The sequence below is a fragment of the Varanus komodoensis genome, unplaced genomic scaffold, assembly GCF_004798865.1.
Source record: "Varanus komodoensis strain SLA01 unplaced genomic scaffold, ASM479886v1 scaffold119, whole genome shotgun sequence".
Lineage (NCBI taxonomy): Eukaryota > Metazoa > Chordata > Lepidosauria > Squamata > Varanidae > Varanus > Varanus komodoensis.
Window position 1 is genome coordinate 150787 of NW_025335344.1, and position 26918 is coordinate 177704.

General features: G+C 48.5%; 2 gene segments (V, D, J or C); both read right to left on the minus strand.

Annotated features, from left to right (window-relative positions):
• Positions 1-450: 450 nt before the first annotated feature.
• Positions 451-5078, minus strand: LOC123018905. The segment is given in 3 exon segments: positions 451-512; positions 3944-4234; positions 4963-5078. Coding segments are annotated over 3 exon segments (399 nt in total).
• An 820-nt stretch (positions 5079-5898) lies between these two features.
• On the minus strand, positions 5899-8528 carry LOC123018906. The segment is given in 3 exon segments: positions 5899-5987; positions 7788-8124; positions 8484-8528. Coding segments are annotated over 3 exon segments (471 nt in total).
• Between the last annotated feature and the right edge of the window lie 18390 nt (positions 8529-26918).

The following is a 26918-nucleotide window of genomic DNA, read 5'->3' on the forward strand; positions in this document are numbered from 1 at the left end:
ATTAAAAACATCTTTAAATCTAAGCCAAGTCTCGTTTCTCCAGCCAATCATAAAAAAGGTCCCAAGTTTGATAGAAGTCAGTATCTTCTTTCTCCTTCAGTAATAGAGTCCATCTGTCCATTTCTGCACAGTTCAGAATCTTTTTTAAAATCAGTTCCTCAGTGGGTAATTCCTCACTCTTCCAGTATTGAGCAAGCGCAATCCTCGCTGCTATGATTAAATGTAGCATCAAATACATTTCTCGTTCAAACTACTCTTCTAATACCCCACTTGAAATTACTGAACTGGGCACATTGGCTGGGATCCAGACTTTGTTCCAGCAAAGGAAAACTCTCAGGACCACTGAAAGGCCAGCAGCTTCATTGTGGTCTATTGTGCCCTCAGCCCGCTTCATTGGATCAATTGTTATTTTGGGGGAGGGCTTTGACTCAGGGGAGGAACACCCGCTTTTCATGCAGAAGGTCTGAGGGTCAATCTTCCATTTCTCCAGGTCAGCCTGGAAGAACTCCTGCCTGAACCCCAGAGAGCCACTGCAGCTCTCCATCAGTTGACAAGTCGCATGGACCACGTCTTCTAACTCAGTATATCTTAGTTTCCCATTTTCCCATGCTCCAGTTAAAATCAGTGGCGATTAAACTGAATCCCATTGATTTTAATGGGTCTATCTGATGTATCACTAAGTCTGAACTGAACCCACTGATTATGCTGAACAAAAAACAGTTCTCCAGGACATACTCTGCTCTGTGAAGCAGAGAAAGAATGCCAGAAAGGACACAGACCAGGGAAGAAATGCCAACATCCTTTGACCAGCAAACTCAGGTGAGAGAATGAGGAGGACACTGCAGGGCTGAATGGAGCTTGAGAGATACTAAGAGATACTAAGATACCACTGGAATACATGCGACTTCGTGTAGGCATAACTACCTTAAGTCCAAAATAGTGGTGGATGTTGGATCTACAACAAGTCTGACTTGGGCTAGATCCAGCCCATGATCTCCAAGAGATTTGATATCCCAAAGGAAGCAGAAATAGAAGAAGCCATCTCAAAGCTGTCCTCCAATGGATACTTCCCATCCCCTCCAAAAACTGTAGATTAAGAAAGAAGGGACTCACTTGAAGTTAAAACCGACAACCAAAGAAAGGCTGCTGCAAAGATCTTGCTGATCCATCGGCACATCTGGCTCCAACCTGATTCAGTCTGGACTGAGGTCAGATATGTCCTCAACGATGCCTTCTCATTCACAGGGCTGGGAGGACTTTGTTAGGAGAGAGAGCTGTTCTGCTGTGCAAAGCCAGGCAGGTCTTTCAAGTCTTTGGTTTCCCCTTCCAGACACTGGTTAAACCACCCGTGGTTTTCTCTTCTCAAGAACTGTACACTGTCAGCCCTGCAAGGAGATACCTCTGAACTCCCTAAACCATGAAGGTCAGTGTGGTTTGGAGGAAAACCAATGAGAGAGTGGTGGTCTTGGGAGGAGACTCTTAGGACCACCCATAATCTGTGACATGGATCAACAAATGGACAGGGTACAAACTTGCAGCCAAGAAGAGACGGGAGGCTGCCACCAGGGGCCCCAATATCAGTGGGGTGTGTATCCACTCCGGGTTTTAGTCTGAACTTTACAAAGACCTGTCCCGGGTGCTGAATCTATGTGGTGCAAGGATTTCAAAGAGGATGCACCACAGGCTGACATTGGTCAAAACAGTGGTGGACAGAAGACTGATTGCAATCTACTGGTAGATCTTTGGGTGCTTTTCTGTGGCTCTCCAAGGGTTCTCTCCTGGATCCCAACTGTTTTAAAATAACAAAAGCAGAAATATGTTTTCCCACCAGCCAAACTAGGCTGGAGAATAAAGAGAGATTGGGGAAACCAGGGGTGAACTTTGTGTGAAAGGATTAGGTGATTCAGTTCTGGTGCTGAAAACCTATTTTTCAGCTCAGAAAGTGCTTTGAAGTACCATGATGCTTATTCCTACTGCTGCAGTCCTATAATGTCTATCATCCCTATAACATCTCTTTGTAAGCCCTATTGAGTTCAGTGGCACTCACCGCAGGACAATTGTGTTAAACAGACTTCCCCGCCCTGTAGTTTTGGACTACAATTTCCATAATTCACGTTGACTACACTGGGTGGGAATAAACCAGCCAAAGAGATCGAACCAGTCAATCTTAAAGGAAATCAACCCTGAAGGCCAGATCCTGAAGGTGAAACTCAAATACTTTGGCCACCTAATGAGAAGGAAGGACTCCCTGGAGAAGAGCCTGATGCTGGGAACAATAGATGGCGAAAGGAGAAGGGGACAGCAGAGGATGAGGTGGCTGGATGGGGTCACTGGGGTGGTGGGCATGAGCTTGGTTGGACTCTGGGGGATGGTGGAGGACAGGAGAGCCTGGAGGAATGTTGTCCATGGGGTCGTGATGGGTCCAGCACACCTTTGCAACTAAACAAAAAAAAAAAAAAAGACCTACACACTCAAAGGGCTCAGATTTGGGGAATGCTTGTGTCAAAGAATGCAGTCTTGCCGTGTCTTTCACTGCTGACTTTGTTTGATGCATCTTGGGGTTCTCATTGCAAAAGCAGATCTGACAAGCTGGATCTCCATCCATGTTTGCATGATAAAATGAAATAAGTTGCAAGGACAGAGGAGAGGTTAACATAACTTGTTCATTTTTATGTCGACAATTTAATCGCTTAGTTAAAATGAAAGGCGGCCAGAAAATCTGCCATGGCAATGCTGCCCCCTGGTGGCCCGGGGTAGCATTGCTCAGGTTCTACAGCGCTGGCACCCCACAGTCCAGTCGGCCTGAAACCCAGCAGGGGTGGCTCCTGAGAGGGTCAAAAATCTTTTCACAGAGCCCCAAACCAGCCTGTTGTTTAGTCCACACAGAAGTGACCCTTGCAGCATTTAGAAGGCTGGAAACTCTGAGTGCCAAAGAACCAGATTCATGTTCAGATGGAACTATGACAGAAAAGCCCCTACACTGCAAGATGCCCCCACAAAGCCTTCCACAAGCTGCAGCTCACCACAGACTCCAGTGAGCCAGCGATGTGCAAAGCAGCCCTCGGAACACTGAATGCAGAATATCTCAGCGCATGCATGGACAGAATATTGGGTTGGACTGAGACTATGATCACCAGGACTGCTGGTTTGTTTGTTTATTATATTATGAGAGCCAGTGTGGTGTAATGGTGGAGAGCGTGGGACTGGGACTCAGACAATCTGGGTTCGAGTCCCCGCTCGGCCATGGAGCCAACTGGGTGACTCTGGGCCAGTGACAGACTCCCAGCCCAGCCTACCTCACAGGGTTGTTGTTCTAGGGATAAGATGGGGGAGGAGAATGATGTAAGCTGCCTTGAGCCCTTTGTAGGAAAAAGGCAGGCTATAAATCGATAAATAAATAAATATTTGCACCTCACGATTCTCCTGTTGTGAAACTCAAGGTGGCGACACGAAGTTCTCTGGTGGTCTCCCCTCCATGCTCTGGCCAGTCCCGGGCTGGCTTTGCTTCAACTTTAATTATTTATTCATTTATTGGATTTCTACCCCCCTCCCTCACCTTTTTACCTAGACTTCAAGGAAGATTGCATCCTCCTTCTCCTGCTCCGTCTTATCCCCACTACAACAACCCTGTGAGGTAGGCTAGGCTGAGAGGCTGTGGCTGGCCCAAATTCACCCAGTTGGCTCCACGGTTGCATGGGGACTAGAACCCGGACTGCCTGAGCCCCATTCCCATGTTCTTACCCACTGCACCACACTGGCTCTGGTGGATGCCTTCTGTGCCTCCGGACCGTATTCCGGGTTTTGTCCTCTGAAGATCAGTGGGACGAGTTAATCAGGGCTGAAAGAAGCAGAAGCTCAGCCCGCTCCTGATTCCCCTGGAACCGAGAGCCAGAAGAGGAAGCTTTCTGCACAGCCGAGCCTGCAGGATGCAACACTGTGTCACTCAGAGCACAGAAGTACAGTGCAGAATCTGCCAGGGTGACGCGGGCGAAGGAGAGGGTGCTGCTCTTTCGGTCTGCGGGGATATGCAAGGAAACCCCTTCCAGAACCGAGCTCCTTGTCTCTCCCTGGTATCCAGATACAATGAATCGAGGGCCGTGTCCAGGAAGCTGCTGGTACCAAAGTATATTTTCAGTTGAAACAGAGGGGTGCTGGCACTGGAGGTCCAGTTTCTGTCGTTCTGAAGCTTTCTCAACAGGACCTTGGATGATCTCAGCGTTGCCCTGAAGGACTCCTGGGAAACAAAACAAGACTGGGGAAAATCAGCTGGAATTTTTCTGGTTCTTAGATGTGCACAGACCTACGATTTCACTATTGATTGTCTCTATATGCAGGTACTTCCCCCCTCTCCCCACCGTAACGAACCCAAGGAAACTTATATAACTGTCCTCCTTCCCTGCAATTCATCTTCACAACAGTCCGTGAGGTAGGATAGGTTGAGGTATAATAACTGGCCCAAAGCCGTCCAATGATCTTGGTGGCCAAGTTGGAGACTAGAACCCAGATCTCCTGAGTCCTTGTACGATACTCTAAGCCACTCTGCCTCTTTCCTTGCTTCATCTATCAAAAATGGCCCAACTTCTAGTTTTTGATCCTCAAACACTGAAATCTGTATCACTGCGATGTTTAAGAAGTATTTTCTTTGTATACTGCTGTTGTCTTGAGATCCAGACCCAGTCCTCTTCCTACGTTTTGATCTCTAAAAAATGCAGCACTCACAGGATTCCCAGCATACAGAAGTATGAATGAACGAAGGTCAACATCTGATCTTTGGAGTAGTTTCCCGCAATATGTTCGCATGCAGAACCTGACATTTCTTCCAGGCCTCGGATGAAGTAAGGCAAAGCAAAGCAATACCCCTTTTCTGCTCAGGAGCTACTCTTGGCATGGATTGGACTTCCAGATTCACGGCAGGCAATGCTGCTGGAGCCCGTGAAGGCCCGGAATAAAAGTTCTACTTACCGAACGAAGCAAGTGTCAGCATGATGGAGACAGACCGGATTGCCATTATGACAGGCTGAAATGGGAAGTTCTTATATGCACCCAAGTGGAGAGGGAATTTTCTTCCTTTTTTCCTCCTTTTCGCAGAGTGAAAAGTACAGGTTGTGTGAGTCAGAGAGAGAGCGAGCCCCGGCTCTCCAGGGCACGGTTACTGCAGCTCCAGCCTGAGACAAGCGCGACTGAATGAGCACAAGAGACTTTGACTGGCATGCAGGGGAGGTTGGCAGCTGTTCCAGCGACCAGGCAGCTGCCTGGCCTGGGGGATCGGATGAGGAGGCTACCATTGGTGTGTCTTGACAGCACCACCTAGTGGGGAAAGAGGCACTCTGCATGCGTCTACAAAGGCTCATAGAATCACAGAATAGCAGAGTTGGAAGGGGCCATGAAGGCCACCGAGTCCAACCCCCTGCTGTTGCAGGACACCGCGTTACACCACCCTACTCAGATGGCTGCCCAGTTTCTGTTTGAATGTCTCTAGAGTGGGAGAGCCCACCACCTCTCCAGGCAGCTGGTCCCACTGTCGTATTTCTCCGACAGTCAAGAAGCTTTTCCTGATCTCTAGCCTGAATCTGGGTTGTTGCAGCTTGAATTGATTATTCCATGTCCTACACTCTGGCATTAGCAAGAAGAGATCTTGACCTTCCTCTTTGTGACAGCCTTTGAGGTACGTCAGGTTTCAACCTGAGCTTTTCATGGTGCTGAACCTTATCCTCAAAATACGTTCTGCAGCACAAACAGCTCCTGGAAAGTTCAGGCTGAAATCCAGAGTGGATACAACAGCCCCAGCCATTGGAAGCATCAGCCATGGTTGCCCAGGAGGGCACACCCCTTCCCCTCTCGCCAGGTCACTCTTCCTTCCCCGTTCTTCTCCAAAGGCCATAGTTCCTACGTTCTAAGTTAAAAGATGCTGGTAGCATGTTGGGGGAGGATCTTTGGCCCCATTGATGTGACCTTCAGCTCTGTCCCTTCAGCCCAGGATAGCTTCTCTGAAAATGAATTTGGCCTTCAGGATAAAAGAAGCTCACGTCCTCCCACCGAAACCAAAAACCGCACTCACCACCTGGCAGTAAGCCCTCCTCAAGCCATGGAACTTATTTCTGGGTAGCATCAGAGTCTCAAACTAGAATGAGGAGGTGCTCATGTCACACTTTCCAGTTCACCATGGATCTCAGAGGGTGACCTTGGACTAGTTTCTCTTGTTCTTTCTCATGGCTGTTGTGAAGGCAAAGTGGAGGAAAGCAGAGAGAATTGTATAGGCCACCATGAGCCCCTTGGGGGAAGGGCTCAATATTGATACAACCCATCCGCAGCATCAAAATATTAACCATGACCACTAAGAGCAGTCTGGAGTAGTGGTCAGAGTGCTTAAGTGGGGACTCGGGAGATCTGGATTCTAGTTGCTGCGCTCGGCCGTGAAACTCACTGCACCACTTTTGGCCAGTCACTGACTCTTGTCTCTCTTGTCTCACGGGGTGGTTGTGCAGGTCAAATGGAGAAGGAAACCCTGTAATCCACCTCTGATTTCTTGCAAGAGAGGAAAAGGCGGGATATCAATGTGATGATAAGAACAACGACGGCGGTGGCTCCAGTTCATGGAGGACCCTGGAGCAAGGCACACTTAATGTCTTGTGGGGCGAAGGCCCACTTCCAAGGATGGGGTGAAGGCCCCCGTGGGTAGAATATGTCCATACTGCAGAAGCCGCCATGGGTACAAAAACATCTAATCAGTTCTTTACGTTCTATTCAAGCATTCAGCCCACTGTGTTCTTCTCCTGAAAAGAATTTGGTTGGATTAAACCAAATAAACCACTCAAGCAAATCTACTATGTGTGGTTTTTTATTTTTAAAGTGAATAGGGAGATTGAAATTAGTGGGTTCTAGTTCATTTTCTTCAATATTCCCATGAGGGGTGCAGTGGAATTTATATATCCTTAAAAAGAGAAGAGGAGAAGGAAGGGGGAAATAGAGAGACAGAGAGAGACAGAGAAACAGTCATAGGTTTGTTCTGTACACATTTACCTTCAGACACATCAAGTACATTTCCATACATCAATTTTTTAAAATTCTGTATATGGATTCCAGTACAGATTTTGAACTTCTACAAAGCATTTGTTCTTCTTGTGCCACCTGTGGTGGGTTTTGCAATGGGCTGGATGCATCCCAGTAATGGAATTCTCAGGAGGAACTTCTGTCTCCGTGGTCCTTAGGGATGAGGAGCAGTTTTGCTCCACATCATTTGGGTGTATATGAAAATGGCTGAGGCTTGCTGCTGGACTCTGCATCAGAAAGGGAGCCCGGCACCCAGATCCAACTGCCTTGGTTGTGTTTGCACCAACACAAGATGCTCTCGGTGCTCTTCATAGGGGCCATTGCACGGGTTTGCATCTCCATCTAGGCTGTTTAGTTGCAAAGGCATGCCTGACCCATTGCGACCCCATGGACAACATTCCTCCAGGCTCTCCTGTCCTCCACCATCCCTCGGAGTCCAGCCAAGCCACCCCAGTCCTCCACCCACCACCCCAGTGACTCCATCTAGCCACCTCATCTTCTGCTGCCCCCTTCTCCTTTTGCTGTCCATCGTTCTCAGCATCAGGGTCTTCTCCACTGAGTTGTTCCTTCTCATTAGGTGGCCAAAGGATTGAGTTTTGCTCCATCTATGGCAGAAGCCAATGAGTCTGTCTGAGTTCAGGAGGGCCCCAGAGGCAGTATGAGCCCAGAGCTGCTTCTGCACAACTTCCATGATGCCCTCCAGGTTTTGTGATGGGCAGGATGCAGCCTTGTAGCACTGTGGAGAGAAGCACAAAAGTAGACAGCAGAATCATCCAATCGGGCTCCATTCAGGGAGAAGAAGGAGATCTTCTCGCTTTGGTCCAGGCTGACATTGAAATGGCCATGAGATTCCGTTCTAGTGGCAAAGAGCTGAGTCTTGAACTGGATCAGGCCACTTTGCGTCTGCTTGTACCACTGCAAGCCACCTGAATTCCCCTGATAGACACACTTGAGGTGGACGGCTTCTCCCTCCTTGACAGAAACAAGCTGGTCCTCCTGGCTGACGGTTTCTTGGCCTGAAACACCTGGAAGGAAAGCAGAAGCAACGGCGAGGTCCCAGCCAGCTTGCCCAGCCTCCAGAAGGAAATGGAGAGAAAATCAGAAGGAAATTAGCAAGGAAGAGAGACCAAAGAGGGAGATGAGTAGAAGTCAGATGGCCAGACAGACAGACAGACAGAGTATGTTTTGGCAATGGATACAATCTGATGGACAATCAACACAAGCCCATCAGCTCCAGTCTGAGGCTTACAGCCTGGAGGATCTTGTGTTGACATGGGACTCCCTTCTGTGCCTCGGTTGGGGTTCCTGTCCCACCGAAGCCACACGCTCCTTAGAGAGTCCCAGACTATGACCAGTCCAGGGGGATCCCATTGCTCACGTCCTTCCCTACCTGTGCAGACGACCAGAAGCAAAGCGGCAGTGATCCTTCTCACCAGCCTCCCCATCCTTTGCTTCTCAGACAACTGCGAGGCATGCATTTCGTTCCTGAGCTGTGCACAAGCACCATCTCGTGTGTGGTTTCCTGTTCTTGCCTTCCGAGGATCAAAGACGATATCAGGTTTTCCTGCTTGCGCTGTCAGGGAAGGCCTGGCTGGGCATGGCAAGGGGCCCCACATCTGGCCCCAGAAGCGTTGCAGTCTAACCTCTCTGAAGGAATGATGTCCGTCCATCGTTTTCAATGAGGACCTTGACATCTAACGTGTTGTGAGTTGTCCACGGTGTGTCCACAGTGCGGCACGGAGTGTTCTGCCACATGTCAGGCAGACATGTGTGGGCACCACTGTTGCAGCGTTTGCAACTCTGGCTTTACGGAGTGCTCGCTTCTCTTGTGCTATGGTTGTCCTTCTGGCTTCAGAAGTTTGGCAGCCTTGGTGGATCAGCGTGCGCCATGTCGATCGGTCTTGTGCCAGGGTCTCCCAGGAGGTGGTGTCGATAACCAGGGACTTGAGAGAGGCTTTCAGCGTGTCTTTGTATCTCTTCTTTTGTCACCCATGCGATCGCTTTCCTTGAGACAGCTCACCATAGAAGAGCTGTTTGGGGATGCGGTGGTCTGGCATCCTTGCAACATGCCCTGCCCTGCGTGTCTGGGCTTTCATCAGCAGGGTGTGAACTGATGGCAGGCCTGCTCTGGAGAGGACCTCTGTGTCTGGCACCTTGTCCTGCCACCAGATCTTCAAAAGTCTGCGGAGGCAAGTCGTGTGGAGGTGGTTCAGTTGCCTAGCGTGCCTCCTGTATACTGTCCAAGTCTCACTGGAGGCTAAGACGAGGAGGCACAAGTTCTAAGCTGACCGTCCCCCTTCTAAGAACTGATGCTCGGTTCCATTTGGCACCATTAGGTCTTGCCTCAGCATCAGATTGGAAGTTCCAACATCAGCCGATCAGGGTGGAGGACCGGAGGAGAGGGCCAAGGGGACAGAGTATCCTGTAAGAGGGCCCTGACCAAGAATGCCACAACCGTGATGCCACATTTTGGTACAGGGCCCAATCCATTCCAATCTTCAGCAGTGATGCTCCCAACACAGTTGAATGGGCTTCCTCTCACTGTGTCTTCACTTCGGATGGCGGCCTTACCGGGCCTAAGCTCACAAATGCCTCCCTGAGCAGTCCTGGACTCAAAATTGAAGCTCAATCCAGACAAGACGGAGGTCCTGTTGGTAGGTGGTTCAGGCTTCGGGGGAGGGGACCTGGACCTTGTCCTGAATGGGGTTGCACTCCCTCTGAGGGACAGAGTTCACAGCTTGGGACTGCTCTTCCACCCAGAGCTGTCGTTAGAAGCTTAGGTGACAGCGGTGGCAAGGAGCGCTTTCTTTCAGCTTCGGCTGATCCATCAGCTGCGTCCCTACCTGGAGAACAATTGCCTGGCAACAGTGACACACGCGTCGGTGGCTTCCCAATTAGATTTCTGTAATGTGCTCTACGTGGGGCTGCCCTTGAAGATGGTCTGGATACTTCAATTGATGCAAAATAGAGCTGCCAGGTTGCTGACGGGGACTGGGCGTTGTTCTCACATACCCAAAGTCCTCCGTCAGCTTCACTTGCTTCCCGTTGAAGTCTGGGCGCAATTCAAGGTGTTGGTTACCACCTATAAAGCCCTCAACGGCTTGGGACCTGGTTAGCTAAAGGAGCGCTTGCGTCCATATATGCCCTCCCACTCCTTGATATCAGCAGCAGAGGCCCTTCTCCGGGAACCCTCTGTGAAAGATATTAGGAGGGTGAGAACCCGGAGGAGGGCCTTCTCTGCAGTGGCGCCCCAACTATGGAATGCGCTCCCCAGAGAGGTCCGCCTGGCACCGTTGTTATTTGTTTTTTGGTGCCAGGCCAAGACCTTTTTATTTAAAAGTTATTTTAATTGTTAATTGTAGATTGTGATTATTTATTGGTTTTTATGTTTATGCCGAGATGTCTCTGGATTTTTAAGGTTATTTGTATGATTGCTTATTTATTTGTTTTATAAGCCACCCCGAGGCTTTTTGCGAATGGGGCAGCATAGAAATGTTCTAAATAAATAAATAAATATTTCTGCTCTTCCAGCAGAATCCCATTTTGCTTGGATCACTGACTTCTTTTCCGATTGATTCGGGAGATGCATCGATTCATTCCAGGACTGAAATGATATGAACGTTAAGATTCTTAAGGTTGGTTTGGCCAAGAAGCCCAAGTCGATCCAGAACAGTGTCCTCGGAGAACCCTTTTTTGCATCCACGTTACCACAATTCCTACTTTTTCATTTTCATCAGAGTAACTGAGTAGATGATCCTGACAGAGAGACCCCAAGTTTGCCTAACCTGAACCCATTCCCAACCTGACCCTAGATTTTCCCTGCAGCCCCTACACCAGCCACAACCCATATTTATTCCGAAGGAATGCATGGACGATGCAGTCACTCAGTTCACGATCATGACTCACCTTCTTTGCCCACATAGGTTGTCTTCAGGGCCCTGGACAAGCAGAGGACTGGGGATTTCCTAGCCAGAACCTGAACCTGAAGCTTCCCCCCAACTGTAACCCTCCCCTACAATCCCTTCTCATCCAGACAACCTGCAAGAAGCACCACTCGGTGTTCTTATGCACTGCTTGCTTTGGATGCCCAAGAGAGGATAATTCTGGGCCCAGGAACCTGGGGTTTCTTGACCCTAACCCAAAGGGGAGCAGAACCAGAGAACAGCACCCCTGATAGGAAAGCAGTGTGAGACCCCCTTCTTCATCCAATCTACCCCAATCTGGATTTGGTTGAGATGAATCCTCAGCAATTAGTCTGCTCATCCAGGAGGCTGTGGGAACCTTATTACCAAAAACAGATGTTCTGCAGCCGAATGCCAGATGGTCCTTACAAGACTTTTCCTTCCCTTTCCGGATGCTGGTTAAAGCACTTGTGGGTTTCTCTTTTGAAGATCTGTTTGGTGTCAGCTCTGCAAGGGGATATTATTCTACTTTGAAGGCAAGTGTGGTTGGGGGAAAACAAACAAGAGGATGGTGGTAGTGGGGGGGGGGGACTCTCCAGGTCACCCATAATGTATGGCATGGATCAAAAAGTGGGGAGTGTAGCAAGATTGCAGCCAAGAAGCAAGGGGACCAGCAGCTGGTATCTCAAAGAGGGTGGTGTGATATATTCACCCTGGGTTTCAGCCTGAATATCAGAGGAGCTATGCAGGGCGCCAGACCTATTAGTCCCACAGATAGCTCCTCCTAAAGCTCTGCCGACAAACCAGAGTGGATACACCACCCCACTGACTGGGGCCACCAGCCTCCACTGGAGATGAGTTTTTGCCAAAATAGGAGGTTAGAGAAGGCTGATCGCGATCACTGGAAGATGTGCTGTGAATCTACAACCCTTTCCACTGACTCCCCACTGGTTCAGAAAAAAAAGCAAAAACAGGAAGATTTTTCCAGCTGGACAAACTTTTGTGTGCAAGATCAGGTGAAGTCAGTCCAGTTCTGGCATTGAAAACTCATGCGTAGGCTCAGAAGATGCTCTGAATGCTGAGAACGGTATTTGTACTAGTCTGGTCCTATGCTGTCTATTCTGAAATGAGACCTATTGAATTCGGTGGGCCTTGACCTCAGATAGATGGATGAAGCAGCCCTCCCCATCCTGGTGTCTTCCAGAATTGTGGACTACCATGTACATTGTATGCGTTGTCTGTGCATGCTGGGAAGTTTTGAACTTCTAGCCACTGGCAGGCACTGCTTCAGAGAAGGCTACTGAATAGGCCTGCAGCCTTCCTGTCTCTTTTACGCCTCATTCTGCTTGGTGAATCTTGGGGTTCTGGGTGGCGGGGAAGGAGACCTGTCCAAAATTGGGTGATGCTTTGGTTACAGCCCTTAGCGGAAACGAACGGGTGGCCTGAGAGTGCAGAATGGATATTGGCAATGACTCTTCTGCCCCCTACTGGCCATTTGAAGACACAGACGCAATGTGAGCTCGGAACCCAATAAGCAAGCACCCCAAAACCCAGCAGGTGTGGCTCCTGGGAGGGTTAAACACCCCTGATTCTGGTGGGCTCTGGCAGTGTGGGGACCAGGCCAGCATTCAGACTGAGCACTGGCACCCACTACCCCCGATGTGGGGTCCCAGCCTCCCTGGCCTCCATCAAAGCAGCCCAAACGAATGCAGACGGCCTCAAAGCACACACAGAGAGAATATTTCCTTGGATCAAAACTATGTTGGCCAGGATTAGTTCTCTAAAGCCCAGTGGGACAAGTTCGTCCGGGCTCAGAGAAATCCTCTTGACATCGAGGGGGATGGAGTGATGGATTCCAGGGGCGGGCTGGGCGATGTAGCATTTCTCTCTGTCCAAATGTGCCTAGAACCGTAGCACCAGACATTCCTGTCTGCAGAATGGGCCGTGATACCTGCTTTATGTACCTTGCTGGCCCAGGACCCTGATCGGGGTACTACAGGTATTCCACACAGGAATATCACGAAAATTCTAGGTATCTGGGCTTGGGAATTTTTAGATCGATGCAGAAGCTTTAATCAGTTTGGAGGCTGACTGTTCAACTCCCTTAGTCCCACTTTCCATCCCAGAAAGACTTGCCCATTTCCCATTCTGAGGAGAAGCCACCTCCACCAAGAGAAGGAGAAGATCTCGGCGCCTATGTTCCGGTGACGGTGGCCAAGAAGGCAGCATTTTATTTTGTTTCTGAGATCAGAAAGGGAGCTTTGCTAACATGTAGCGGAAGAAAAATGTTTTAACCCCTGTGGGTTCATTGGAAAGGATGGAAGGTATAGTATAACTCTAATATCTGAGTTATACACTCAGATATTATCCAGCTATACTACTCATAGCTGGATTGAGATCAGAGGAAGGAGCAGTGGAAACCAGCAAAGGGAAACAGCAGTGCCTGAAGAAATGTGGATGAGCCCCCCTGACTGGCAGAAAGCATCAGTGCGGTGTTGGCGTTGTGGTCCTTGCCATTGAGAGCTGGCCGATCCCAGTGCTGGGCCTCCAGGCAGCTCAGAACATTAAAATCATAATGCTTTATTTATTATTTATTTAAAGTATTGATATGCCACCTCTCTCACTACCAGCATCTCTTTAACTGAGGGTTGGCTGTGAAGCTCCCTAGACCTGTTTTCCACCCAAACAGACGTGCAGCTGCCCCATTCTGGGGAGAAGCTTCTCCAGCCCAAAGGTTGCTTTCCACGGAGGAGGAGATCTCAGCGCTCGTGTTGGAGTCCTTGTGGCCACGGTGGCAGGAGAAGAAGATCAGACATGAACGAACAAACGAAAAATAGCTGATTGAACACAGGTCGCTGGGTTTATATAGCTTTTTATTTTACTGACTCCAAAGCATCCATAAAGCATGGGGACTCTACTTCCGTTGGGAGAGGGGGCTGTAAAACGGTCCCCACCTTCACACAAGTCTCCACCTTTGGGAAGTGAAGAACTCAAGGTGGTAACAGGTGCACTGCGGCAATGAGCGCAACTGGGAGATACGCAGCCGCTCCGCACATGGATTGCTCTGGCCGTGCCGTCCCTGGTCCAGGAAGGCTCCAAGGCAGTTCCGCCCCTTGGAGAAGGGCTTCCCTGGGCAGGATGAGCCCAGCAGGTCTCTGTTCGCCCCAGCAGGGATTCCTCTGGCACCGAGAGCCAGAAGGGGAGGCTTTCTGCACAGCCGAGCCTGCAGGATGCGACACTGTGTCCCTCAGAGCACAGAAGTACAGTGCAGAATCCGCCAGGGTGACGCGGGCGAAGGAGAGGGTGCTGCTCTTTCGGTCTGCGGGGATATGCAAGGAAACCCCTTCCAGAACCGAGCTCCTTGTCTCTCCCTGGTATCCAGATGCAATGAATCGAGGGCCGTGTCCAGGAAGCTGCTGGTACCAATGTATAGTTTCAGTTGAAATAGAGGGGTGCTGGCACTGGAGGTCCACTTTCTGTTGTTCCGAAGCTTTCTCAACAGGACCTTGGATGATCTCAGCATTGCCCTGAAGGATTCCTGTGAACCAGAAGAGGATTGTGGAAATTCAGCTGGAATTCTTCTCATTATGGGACATGGCATGGTCCAGCACCGTCTCATTAACACTTCCACCTTTTTCTTCCCTAAATACAAACTCAGGACAGCTCACATACTGCTGCTGCTCCTCTCCGTTCTCTCTTCACAACAACCTTGTGAGGTAGAACAGGCTGAAGGGGGGCAGTGACTGTCCAGAGTTACTGAGGTGGGGGGGACTAAATCTTCTGAGTCCCAGTAAAGCACCCTAATCCACATTGACTCTCCCATTTCTTTGCCTGTTGAGAACATCCTAACCCCTTCTATTTGTTCTTCACACATTGAAATCCAGTTAATTGCCATACTTTTAAAAAAATCTTCCTTTTTAATGGTTTTCTTTTTCTGAAATTCAGATTAATATACACCTACAGAACGTGTTGGTCCTGATGCCCTCTTCCTGGGATTGCTATAGGAAAAACAGGATGGCCACTGTGAGATCAAAACACTGGCCTAGGTGGACCTCTGGACAGATTTGGCAGGGCTCTTCCCATCTTCAAAAGAGAAATATTGTGATCTCTCAAAATAGGGTGCGCCAAACAGAAATCGATGCTCTCGGGAGTCGCAAGATGCGGGGGCCGCACATGAAGGAAGGTCAGGATTTGATCCTTGGAGCTGCTTCCTCTGGCCAATCCCACGCAGCGCCCTGAATTTCGGCCAGGCTCAAGGGACAGCGATGCCAAGCAGTTCCCAGTTCTGGATCAGCCTTCCACTTTGGAAAACATCAGACCTGCCAAGTGCATGGGCAGGCGCTGAACCGCAAGAAGACTGAGGAAATGTTCTACTTACCGAATGAAGCGAGAGTGACAAGCGCTGAGAGGGCCCTGATGGCCATTTTTGCCGGCCGAAATGGAGGACTCTTGATCCAGCCCCGAATGGAGTGGGAAGTTGTCTTCCTTCCAACCATCCGCCCTTTCCCAGGGTAAAAGGGACAAGTTGTGTTGTCAGAGGGAGTGAACCAGAAGGATCCTTTGCACCGTTGCGCGGCTCCAACACACGGCCTGAGATGCAGCGTGACTGAACGAGCGCAAGCGACCAGCTGGAACCGAAAGCGACGGTGGCAATTGGCAGACTTGACAGCACCACCTAGTGGGGAAAAGGACACTCTGCACGCATCTGCTGAGATTGCCCAGAAGAGTTTCCATCTGTTGTATGGGCACCTTTCCCCCCCGCTCAGCCGAGTAGGAAGAGTGGAAAGGTTGCCTTGGCGCTCATCCTGCTCTGCAAAGCCACTAGATGCCGTATTTGGCAGCCTGCTCGTAGCACTTCCGGAAGGGAAGTCGGGGAAGTCCTATCTGGGTGGCAGAGCTCACCTCCCCTGCCCGGAACGCCCCCTAAACCCCTTCCTGGAGGTCTCTTTTGCCACCCCAGTGGCTGGTGCAGTTCTCTCTGTCCCACCTTCAAGGAGAAGATGGTCTGAGCAGAGATGCCCAGTTCTGAGTCAAACTGATTTTCTGAGCTTGAAGCTGGGAATAAAAACTTATCTGTGGGTGTCTAGATGTTGCCCAGGGCCCCTAAACTTGCACCACCCATAAATCCATCCAGAAACAGGTGTATAACTGTCTATTCATCCCCATAGCCATAAGTCTCTGGGTGCTCAACAACAATCCATGACACAATGCAAGAAAAATGACCCCATAAGAGGGAATGGATAGCCAAGGAAATCTTTAAAAGTCCCAGGATAGAGGGCTATCTAAACCTGGCATTGAAAAGATGGCAAGGTTGGTGCCTGGTGGGCTGCAATGGGGAGGCTGTTCAACAGACGGGGGCCACCACAGAGAAAGCCCTGCCCCTTGTTGTCACCACTCAAGCATCCCTCAGAGTTGGGACTTGGAGGAAGGTGGCTGAAGTTGAGAAGAAGAGCCAGCGTCAACCCGAATCTCAGCAGGCTGTGATCTGACCATGACAGAAGGGCTGAGTCCAAGTCCCTCACGCTTCCATGGAGCCAAATGAAGCAAGGGTGTAGTCCGTGCTACATGTCTCAGCCAATGACATTCTGGAATGGTCCCATGGTCATCGTGGAGACCATGAAATCCTGAGCTACCCAGTTGGAATGCCCTCAGTAGAAATGCCAAAATCTCCCAGAACCAACAGCCTGGGGGACTTCAGCATCTCCTCCAGGGCTCTCTCTGTCGGCTCAGGCAGAGAGACAGACGAGCTTCAGGATAGGCAGCAGACTGGCAGAACCCCCAGTCTGTCCTGTTGGCCCCAGCTAGATGGTGAATGGATAGGATGCCTGGCAAGAGAGATGGGGCTCTCATGAAGAGAATGTTTATGCAGCCCCTCAACCCAACCCCAAGTCTATCCTGATGCTGAACCAGGTCACCCTGCAGACGCAACAGAGAGGGACTGTTGTCCTCCCTCTTCTCTCCCTCTTCTTGGTTATATGTTTCCAATTGGCTGCCTCATCCACTATTCCCTCATGGATAAGGGAGGTCCGGCATTTAAGAGGAGCTTCTCGGGGCCAAAGCCCAGGTTGATGGGCAGCCACCAAACCTGTCGGCACAAGGAAGACTCCCCATCAGTGCCGTGCCTCCCTTTACATGGATCCAGTCCCCACCATCATCCCACTTGGCCCCATCGCCTCTCTCCCATCATAGTCCCAGTCACCTGAAACCTCCGTGCAGCCATGACACACAGGAAAGTGTGAGAAGCTGAAGGTTTAACCACCTGAAAGAAATGCATGTTTGCAACCAATGAAAAATCAAAAGGTGTGGAATGTCTCTGCACCAAAGGGTACATGATCCCGTGAAGGAAGCGATTGGTTGCTCACATTTCTAGTGGGGACCAATACTGGCCGAGGAAGGTGGCTACCAGTCTTAGGCTGAGCCAGAGAAGGGATGGAGAGAATGAGGGGGGCATCTAGCCGTTCTTGGCCTACAGGACCGGGTAGACTCAGTGCTGCGCCTCTCTCCATCTTCCCCTGGAGGGACAAGGACATCATTCCAGTTGGAGGACCCCAAAAGTCGTAAGGAGTGGCAGAGTGCCTTGCTTCCCCAGAAGGAAACAGCCGCCCTAGAATGCCAGGTTCTCCATCTGTTAAGTGCAATGGGCACGAGGGTTGGCTTCGAGCTGAGTCAATGCTGAGCCGCCCCGAGACATCTGTAGGGGGCAGGATAGAAAAGCTTCTAATATAGAAATAAGTAAATAATAAATAAATAGACGCTTTCAGCTGAGCTGCCGAAATGAGGGGGGCCAGTTAGCTCTATTTGATCTCCACGGGACTCTCTTCTGGACAAAGAGATGTGGATCGGGGTTCCTGTCCCACTGAAGACCTGCTCTGCCTGGAGAGCCCTGGTCCAGGACAAAACCAGGGGGATCCTTTCGTACTTGCACAGAAGCAGCGGTCCCTGGGCTCCCCATCCTCTGCTTCTCAGACAATTGCGAGGCGTGTATTCCAACTTCTGAGCGGCACACAACCACAATCTCGCCTGTGGTTTCCCGGTTTTGCCTTCCGAGGATCAATGGCCATGCCGGATTTTGCTCTGCCCCTGTTGTCCCTCACTGGGTCTGAAGAGGCTTTCCAGAAGTCAGCCCAACATTCAAGCTGTCTCCATCTCATGCATCCGACCCAGCATCCAAATTTCCCCGTGACACGTTACCTTTCCACAAGGAAATACATTCGTTCGTTGCCTGGCTGGTTGATTTGTCATTCAAGCACAGGTGCACCAGATGGGGCCCTCGAGATGGTTTAACTACGAGTCCCATCAGAAGCTAATGCTGAGGGAAGATGGGAATTTTAAGCCATAGAGATATGCGAGTTGCTATACTCCAGTCATGCTATTTCCATCCTAGAAACATAGAAACAGCATGAGTCAGAAGGGGCCTCCAAGGCCATCTGGTCTGACCCCCAGCCCCAACCGGCTCCACTCATGACATGCCCAATATCCAATGGGATATTCCTTTCCCAAGCCCTTGGATCCATTTTGCAGAGCCGCTAGTCCTCTGTGAGGCCGTGGAAGGGTTTTTCCTGGTGTAGTTCCTGGGCAAGGAGACAAATTTCGAGGCTGGTCACAGCACGGAGAGAAGGGTTTATTCTGCCATGCAGCAGTCCCGTCCCCGCTTTCTCTCTCTTTCTTCCCCTACATGGGGATCAAAATGCGACCATCTTTTCCCATCAGGTTGAGATGATTTCAGTCAAGATGCAAATCAATTGACGGTTTTTGTTTATTTGGGGGGCGGGGGGGCGAGGTGATTTGGATGAGACATTATTTAGCTGGCTTAGCTCTCTGTGAAATAAATACCTCAGTTATCCCTAAATGTGTGCATATAAAGCAATAAAAAGCATCAGGGGATTGGATGCACTTTTGTGTGGGAGGGGCCGGGGCCACTGCGTCCTTTAAGGGCCTGACAAACCCCCCCCACACACACACACACACACACTTCCAGGTAAGCACAGCTGTGCTTGCTTTCTCAGGTGTGGTATTGCGCTGGGTGCCAGGCCAGGGTGGCGTTGTGGCTGGAGTGTTGTGCTTCCATTCAGGAGAGTTGGGGTCCTACTTCTCACTTTGCCCTGAAGCTTATTGAGTGAGTGTGAGCTAGGCGGATGCTCAGTCTAACCTTCCTCACGGGATCACGTGAAGAGGAGGGGAATCCACCCTGAGCGCCTTAGAAAAACTGCTGGATATAAATGTCATGATGAATAGAATAAACAGTTGTCGAATGGCTTTGGAGTGGAGGGGAGACACCTTCTCTTACCCAACAGACGGGGCGTAGAGAGTGAAGGCAGGATGTGGGAAGTGTCTTGGTGTTGGTCCCGTCCAGCATCTACCAAAATGGTTGCTCAGGCAGGTGCATTTCCCATGTCCAGGTAAGGATGCCTTGGAATGGCGCAGGCTGCAGGTGGCGGCGGCGGCCAGCAAAGTGGTGTCGGTGCTGATCTACCCTTCGGGTGAAAGAGCCCAAGTTTGCGAGGTGCTGTGGCACATGGTTCCAACACTCCCGAGCTGCAGAGTCTGGGCCAGCCAGACTGGACTACTAGGCTGTGGTGGGAGAAGATTCGGCCTCCTCCCTGTGTGCCATGGTTGATAGAGACCCCTGTGCCACCCCAAGCCTCATTTCAAATAGGGCAGCTAATTGACTCTCCCCATGTGAGCTTCCTAATCGATGAAGGTTTCCCTCCCGTTGTGTCTTAGATCGAGAACAGCTTCTCCCTCCCGGTTCCGATCTTCAAGCAGTTCCACAAAAACATTATTGGCAAAGGAGGTGCCAACATCAAAAAGGTAAAGGGTCGAGGCCTCTCCCAGCGTGACAGCCCTGCCCTCGGCACGGCAGGATCGGGCTCTCCGCAAGCCTTCCCCACCCTGGTGCCCGCGGGATGTTTTGGGCAACAACTCCCATCAGCCCTGGCCTGCTAATGGGGCTGATGGACATGGCACTGCAACGTATCAGGCGGGGTCCACCTGAGGGAAGGCTGGATTCCCACTCCTTGTGGACGGAAGCATTTTGCGGGAGAAACATAGAAACAGAGCGAGTCAGAAGGGGTCTCCCGGCCATCTAGTCTGACCCCCGGCTCCAGCCGGCTCCACTCACGACATGCCCACCATGTGCACATCCAGCCTGTCCTTGAACACCCTCACCGATGGGGCCTCAACCACCTTCCGTGGAAGCCCATTCCATGCCCTCGGGGTCCTTCATTTTGAAGACTATGACTATCTTCATTTTGAAGACTATGAGTTGTTTTGTGTGTTCGCCCTACAACACCATGTGTATTCCTGTCTCTTCTCAGGGAAGGTTGCTCCTATTACTAGAAGTCTGAAGTCTGAAAAGGACAGAAAACTGCAGATCAAAGGATGGAGGGTTAGGGTCCTACAGCTCCCTCAGATTGCCTGGCTATCCCCATTCTGCCTTAGAAGACACCAAACTGAGTTCTTGTCTGCATTTTTTAGGAGCAATTGAAGCAGCTGCTACACGGAGCTACAGAATCAAGGTTGACACACCACCTTCTACGAACCGAAACTCAGTTACGTTTGGAGTTGCCGGCCCTTGTGGCAGCTGAGAGAGCAGACGTTCAGACAATTATGCCTTCTATTTCCAATGACTGGGGGTGAGTGCCGCTGCTTATGTAGACCAAATCCACACAGGGGAAGCCTGAGTAGGTTCAGTGGTCATGAGATGAGGACTCACTGCAGGGAGGAAGGAGGAATGGAATGGGACACTGACAAGCCCTTCCTGGCTCTGGTCCTCAGCAGTGATTCTCTCCAGTGCGGTTCACTGGGGTTTGCTGGCAGATATTTGTCACCTTATCTACCCTAACATGGCCAATGCGTGCCCGAGAAACCCTCAACTCAATAAGCATCTCAGTTTTTCCAGCAGAGTTCCATCTGATCGGCTCGCTTCCCTGATTGCTGACGGACATACCGAAGACTTTCCTGGACAGAATCTATTATCTATCTATCTATCTATTTATTTAAAGCTTGGATAGGCCATTCCTTCACTAGCATTTGAGGACGGTTTAGAACAAACACGGATTGATAAAAATCGCACAGCATCCAGCAATTCACAACAAAATCACAATTTTATGATCTATGGAAATTTAAGATTATGTAGCCAAGAAGCCAAAGTTCTTCCAGAATGATGTCCTTGGAGACGCTTCCTTGGCCCTGTGTTGCTATGATTACTTGCATTTCTTTTTCAGGAGAGCAAACAAATAGAAGAGGCAGGCAGAGGGAAATGGAGTGTGAGAAAGGGAACGAAAATTTGCTGCCATCATCTGCTGAATTTAATAACCTCCAGTGACCTCTAGTGGAAAAGACAAGCATGACATAAGATAGTCCCAACGTGTGGTCCCAGTCTCTCGCTGAAGTGAAAAAATGGAAAGCAGAGACGGCAGCAAGTAGCCTTGGGTGGAAAACCGCTGAGCAAAAACATGCACGAAACTTCAACAGAGCTGAGGTTTTGCTCAGGGGCTTCCTTTTCCTGTATCACGGTGGATTCACTGCGCATAAATAGATTCCTACATCTTGAAGCTGAGTACGAGGGAGGTGCAAAGAGCTCCGTTTCCCATTCTCCAGATACTCTGCCCGGAAGCGTTCCTGAAAGACTTTTTCTCCTGAATTTATCGCACCGAGGAAGGTCAGTGCTGCTGCAGGCGTGGGCCCGGAGTGGTACCACAGGTAGAGGCGGAATTCACTGGAGTAGATGCAGGTAAAGGTGACCTGGCTTCCTTCCCAGACCTCCTGCGATGGGGGTGCCTGGGTCACTTGGGATTCAGAGCTGCAGACTGCAGGGAGACAAGGGTGAAAAGAAAGAAGAAGACTTATCTCACTGGAAGGCGGCCCGTTTCCATTGCCCGGTTGGAAGAAATCATCCAAGGATTGCAACTTTCCATGTGCAGGAAGCAAAACATTATTTGCATGAGGATATGGTGCAATATAAAATATTTAGAGATTCAATATTGTTTGCACACAGGAAATGGCTGGATAAACTATGATAACATGGGCACAAAACTTTGGATATAATGTTGAACTAGAAAAGTGGCAAAAACTATGGGAGAGAAATATTAAGGTAACATTAGCAACTTCGTATAAAGAAAATTTATATAAAAAGTTCTATAGATGGTATCTGTCATCAAGTCGATTAGCCAAGATGTTTCCAAATATGTCAAATAGATGTTGGAAATGTAAACATAAAGTGGGTACTTTTTATCATAAGTGGTGGACCTGTGATAATGTGAAAAAGTATTGGATTAAAATACATAAATGGCTGGAGGAAATATTACAAGCACCCTTAACTTTTAAACCTGAAGTTTTCTTGCTAAGCATCATACCGGAAGATATTAACAGACAGGAAATGTATTTGATGTTACACTTAATCACAGCGGCGAGGATTGCATTTGCTCAATCCTGGAAAAGTGAGGAACTACCCATTGACTTTATAATTGAAGGAGAAAGAAGACACTGACTTCTATCAAACTTGGGATTTTTTCTATAATTGGCTGGAGAAACGGGACCTGGCGTAAATTTTGAGATGTTTTCAAGTTATTATAAACTGATTTGAATATAATTATAGAATGTTAAAAAAATATGTAGTAGGGGGTTGACCCAGTAAATCCGATGTATGTAAGAACTGATGTTTTTAGTATTAGTTTAAAACTTTAATTAAAAAATTCTTTAAAAAAAGAGGAAATGGCTGGATAAGATGGCATACAATGGCTTTGCCTTCCTTTGGCCTACAGAGACAGATAGATGATCAGAGACAGACAGACAGATGAACAGATGGTCAGACAGATGTATTTCTGCTCACCCATTCGCTTGGTAGTTGGCATTTTACTTGCAATGTCCTTTAAGTCAGTCCTGATGACAAGATTTTTTTTTTGAACATGTGTCTTTTTTTTCTGTCTTCCCCTATAGAAATTGATCTTTTCCATATGGACCCAGTTTTAGCTAAAGATGCCTATAAGAACAGAGTTCTTTCCTACCATATCCAATATCTGGAGTGGCATCCAGTAATCAAGTCTATTGGCCTTCCTCTAGTTGTGTTGAACTACAGTTCCCATCATGCTAGGCCAGCACATCCAAACAGGGTGGGGAGGCTGAAGAATATTTTTGCCCTTTCCAGATGTTTTTCCTTAAGTAAATCTCTCTCTCTCTCTCTCTCTCTCTCTCTCTCTCTCTCTCTCTCTCTCTCCCTTCCTCCCATGGGATACAAGATGGAGAAAGGTTACTGAGTAAGAAAATTTGCCTTCCAAGTCCACTAAGAGTGAACTACTTCTTCAAGGCCTCTCCTTAAGTAGGCAAAACATCTTCATTCACATGGAAGGAGGTATGAAAGGCCTTAGAAATTTGTAGAAGTACTTTTAAAAAGAGGGAACTTGCTCAATGGGCACAGAATACTGATAGGAAAATTCCCTAGGGAGAAGGAGCAGGGAATGGAATTCCAGCATGGAAAAGATCATGACAGGCTGGCTGAAAATTCGGAACAGAATCACCTCGTGCTGCAACATTTTGTCGCAGTTTCCCATGGGCAAGATGTTCCGAAGATGGTCCCACTTATGCAGGAAAAGTAGTCCAAAGTCTGGAGCACATCCTGGAGGGTACAAACTCCGCTGCTGAGCTGCCTTTTTCTTAGGAGTAAAAACAGATCAGAGGAGCAAAAGTTGCTCCTTCCCCAGCAGCTCCAATTTTTGTGTGTGGCCGCTTGCTTTCCTCAGCAGATGAGTCACCGTGGTTGGCAAACGGGTCACAAACAACCACAACCGGTAAATTTCTCTAAGACGGCAAGATACTTTGGAACCATCTAGTGGGGAAAGGTAGGCATGACTTAGCTTTTCAAATGCTTCCTATTACCATAATATGCTAGCAGCACCCCAAACTCATTCCTTCTTCCTGGGGATGCCTGCAAACTGGCATCCTAGAAGGGCATCTAAAATAGGATGTACTCAATAGCCCCATCAAGAATTCTCATTCCTAAGACTCTCTGCTGCAGCTAAACACGTTTTGGGTGAGATTTAACTCTGTAGGCAGATAAATCCTTCAAGCAGCCGTCCCCAGTTTAGTTCCCTTTGGATGGGTTGGATTACAACTCTCATTATCCCCAGCCAGCATGGCCATTGGCTGGGAGAAGTGGAGACTCCAGACTCTTGTTGCTTCGCTTTCTTTTTTCTTTTGGTCAGAATTGGCTTTGTTGCTGTTCCAACATGCCAGGAAAGTCTGAGTTCTTTGAAAACACAGGATACCTATTTATTTTGAAAACACAGGATGAAATTGCTTTTCCTTCTTCCCTCCCATCCCTTTTTTCTTTTATGACATCTCTTTGAATCCATAAGCTGTGGGCAAGACCTGCCTTTTTATTGGCTATAGGCTATCTTTTTTTGCTAAAATCAGATGTAAGGATTCCTTAAATATATACATGCCGTCCTGCCCTCCACAAAAAGGTGATAAAAAGTTGCCTGGATCAAACCAAGGATCCTATACATTTAGGATTTGGATCGCCAGATATTTTTGCAATGCACAAACCAGCATCCCCTTTCCATTGTTTCCCCACTTCCTCACAACATGTAGTCAAACGTACACTGCTCTTGAACAGCAAGTTTCTGGCTTCCTATATGGAATAATAGAAATAGATACCTGAAGGAGCACCTTCTTCTGTATGTGCCTGCCCGCCCCTTGATATATGAGGCAGAGTTCCTTCTCCAGGAGCCTTCTTTGAAGGAAATTAGGAGGGTAGCTACTCAGAGAAGGGCCTTTTTGGTGGTGGCACTGCAACTTTGGAAAACGCTCTCCAGGGAGGTTCACCTGGCGCCATCATTTTATTCCTTTTATTTTCCCAATATTTTAACAGTTACTGTTTTTATCCTTGATTTTATCATTAGTTATCAGACGCAGTGTGTTGCTTCTTGTATATGCTTTTAATTTTTTGTCTTTTGGACTTTGTAAGCCATCCAGAGACTTTAGTATTGGGCGGCGTATCAAAATTTTAAATCAATACATGCAGAAATAAATCATGGCTGGATTTCTGGGCTGAAACAGGATCAGGGCTCCTGGAGACAGCACACACACGAGGTTTCGCGACAGGCAGGATGTCTCTTTGCAGCGCTGTGTGGGCGATTGCACAGATGTAGAGAGCAGAATCCTCAGACTTGGCCCTGTTCAGCAATAAGGAACTTGTCTGTGCCTGTCGGTCCAGAGACACATTGTAATAGCCGAAAGACTGAGTCTCTGCTAAGAACAGCTGAGCCAGGCGATGGATTTGGCCGTCCTGGTGCTGCTTGTACCACTGAAGGTTATTGACCTTTCCCCAGTAAGAGCAGTTGAGCTGGATGGCTTCGCCCTCCTTGGCAGAAACAAGGTGGTCCTTGTGGATTATCCCTGTTTGGTCTGAAAGGCCTGGAGAAGGAGAATAAAGGACGGTTGTCTTATCTTTTGGACAGGAGGGTGCCAACGGGAGAGCCAGTGCAGTGTTGTGATGGACTGGGGACCCGGGGGTTTTGGGTTCTAGGCCCCACTTGGCCTTGACGCTCCCTGAGTGCCTCTCAGCCCGACACAAGGCTGCTATTGTGAGGATGAAACGGAGCTACAAAAGCCACCTTGGGTTCCGAAAAAGTGGAAAATAAATGCATCATCATCATCATCATCATCATCATCATCATCATTATGTCATTGCTGCAATTTCATCTACACAGAAGAAAGCAATCTTCAAATCTCTGTGATTATTGTCAAGGGACAAATGTAGTTGCATCAGTTTGTGGTTTATTTGTTTGTTTGTTTGTTTATTAGATGTAAATCCCACTTTTTTCTCAGTTTTTGCTTTCATTTCTAAGTACAATTAAAATCTCAAAGACAAATGAACAGGAATTAAGTAAAACTGGAAACATCCAAAAAGAACTGAGGGACAGTAAAAGCTTACACAAAAATAAAAGAGCAGACCTCTGGTCCCCAAGCAAGTATCTTGGGGATCTCTTTAGCTCTTGATCTTGATGACCTTGATCTCTTTGGCCATCTGTTTTGCTGTGCAATGATCAGAACAGTACACAGCATCATAAACGTGGTTGCAAAATAGATCTGTATTGCCAATTTCTTCTTGCATTTCTTTCCTAATTATGCCCAGTGCTTTTTTTGTCATAGAACGCATCAGAACAGAGTTCTGGCACTTTTTTTGATGGATTTTCCAAGTTTTAAAAGTAAATTTGATGTTTGGTCCACATGGATTTGAATCGCCCTGTTGAGCATAGCAGGTCAGCGGCAAATTAAAACGGTGCATGCGGGCTGCTTGTGTGTCGAGTCCGATGCATGCATACATCGTCCGCGCTGGTTGTGATGGCGCTGCTCTGCTTGTGGTGCTGTGTGGCTTGTGATTGGTTGTGTGGTCGTGCGCTGAGTGCTTAACTGCGGGTGGCAACAGTTATGTTTCGTTACACAACTGATGTGTGTGGGCGTGTGTTCAGTGATTGACTACATGCGAAAGGTAAATAATTTATTTAAAGAAAAGTTGGTGAATTGAAAATCTTGTTTTAATTTTTAGTGTTAAAGTGTGACCCCAAATTTAAAAATGAAAAAAATTACTAATTACTTCTCAACCACCAGTCCTGCTAATAAAAAGGCCAGAATATTAACAGACACAGTGGCAGAACACATAGATACTAACAGCAGGGAAAGGAGTGGAGAAGATTCGTCAAACGAGAATTGGACAAAACTTTGGAATTTACTATGAACATTTACCTTAAATACAATAAATTAAATTTATGTTAAGAACTGAATAAATAATTTTTAAATAAAAAATAACAAGATGTGAGTTCCGGCACCCTTTTTCTTACAAAAAAAGCACTGGTTATGCCTAACATGAAACTTGCCTTTCTCACAGTGGCCAAATGCCAAAATACCATTTCTGTGGTCTGTCCACCAGAAACTTGCCAATTATCTGGCAATATCCACTCCAAA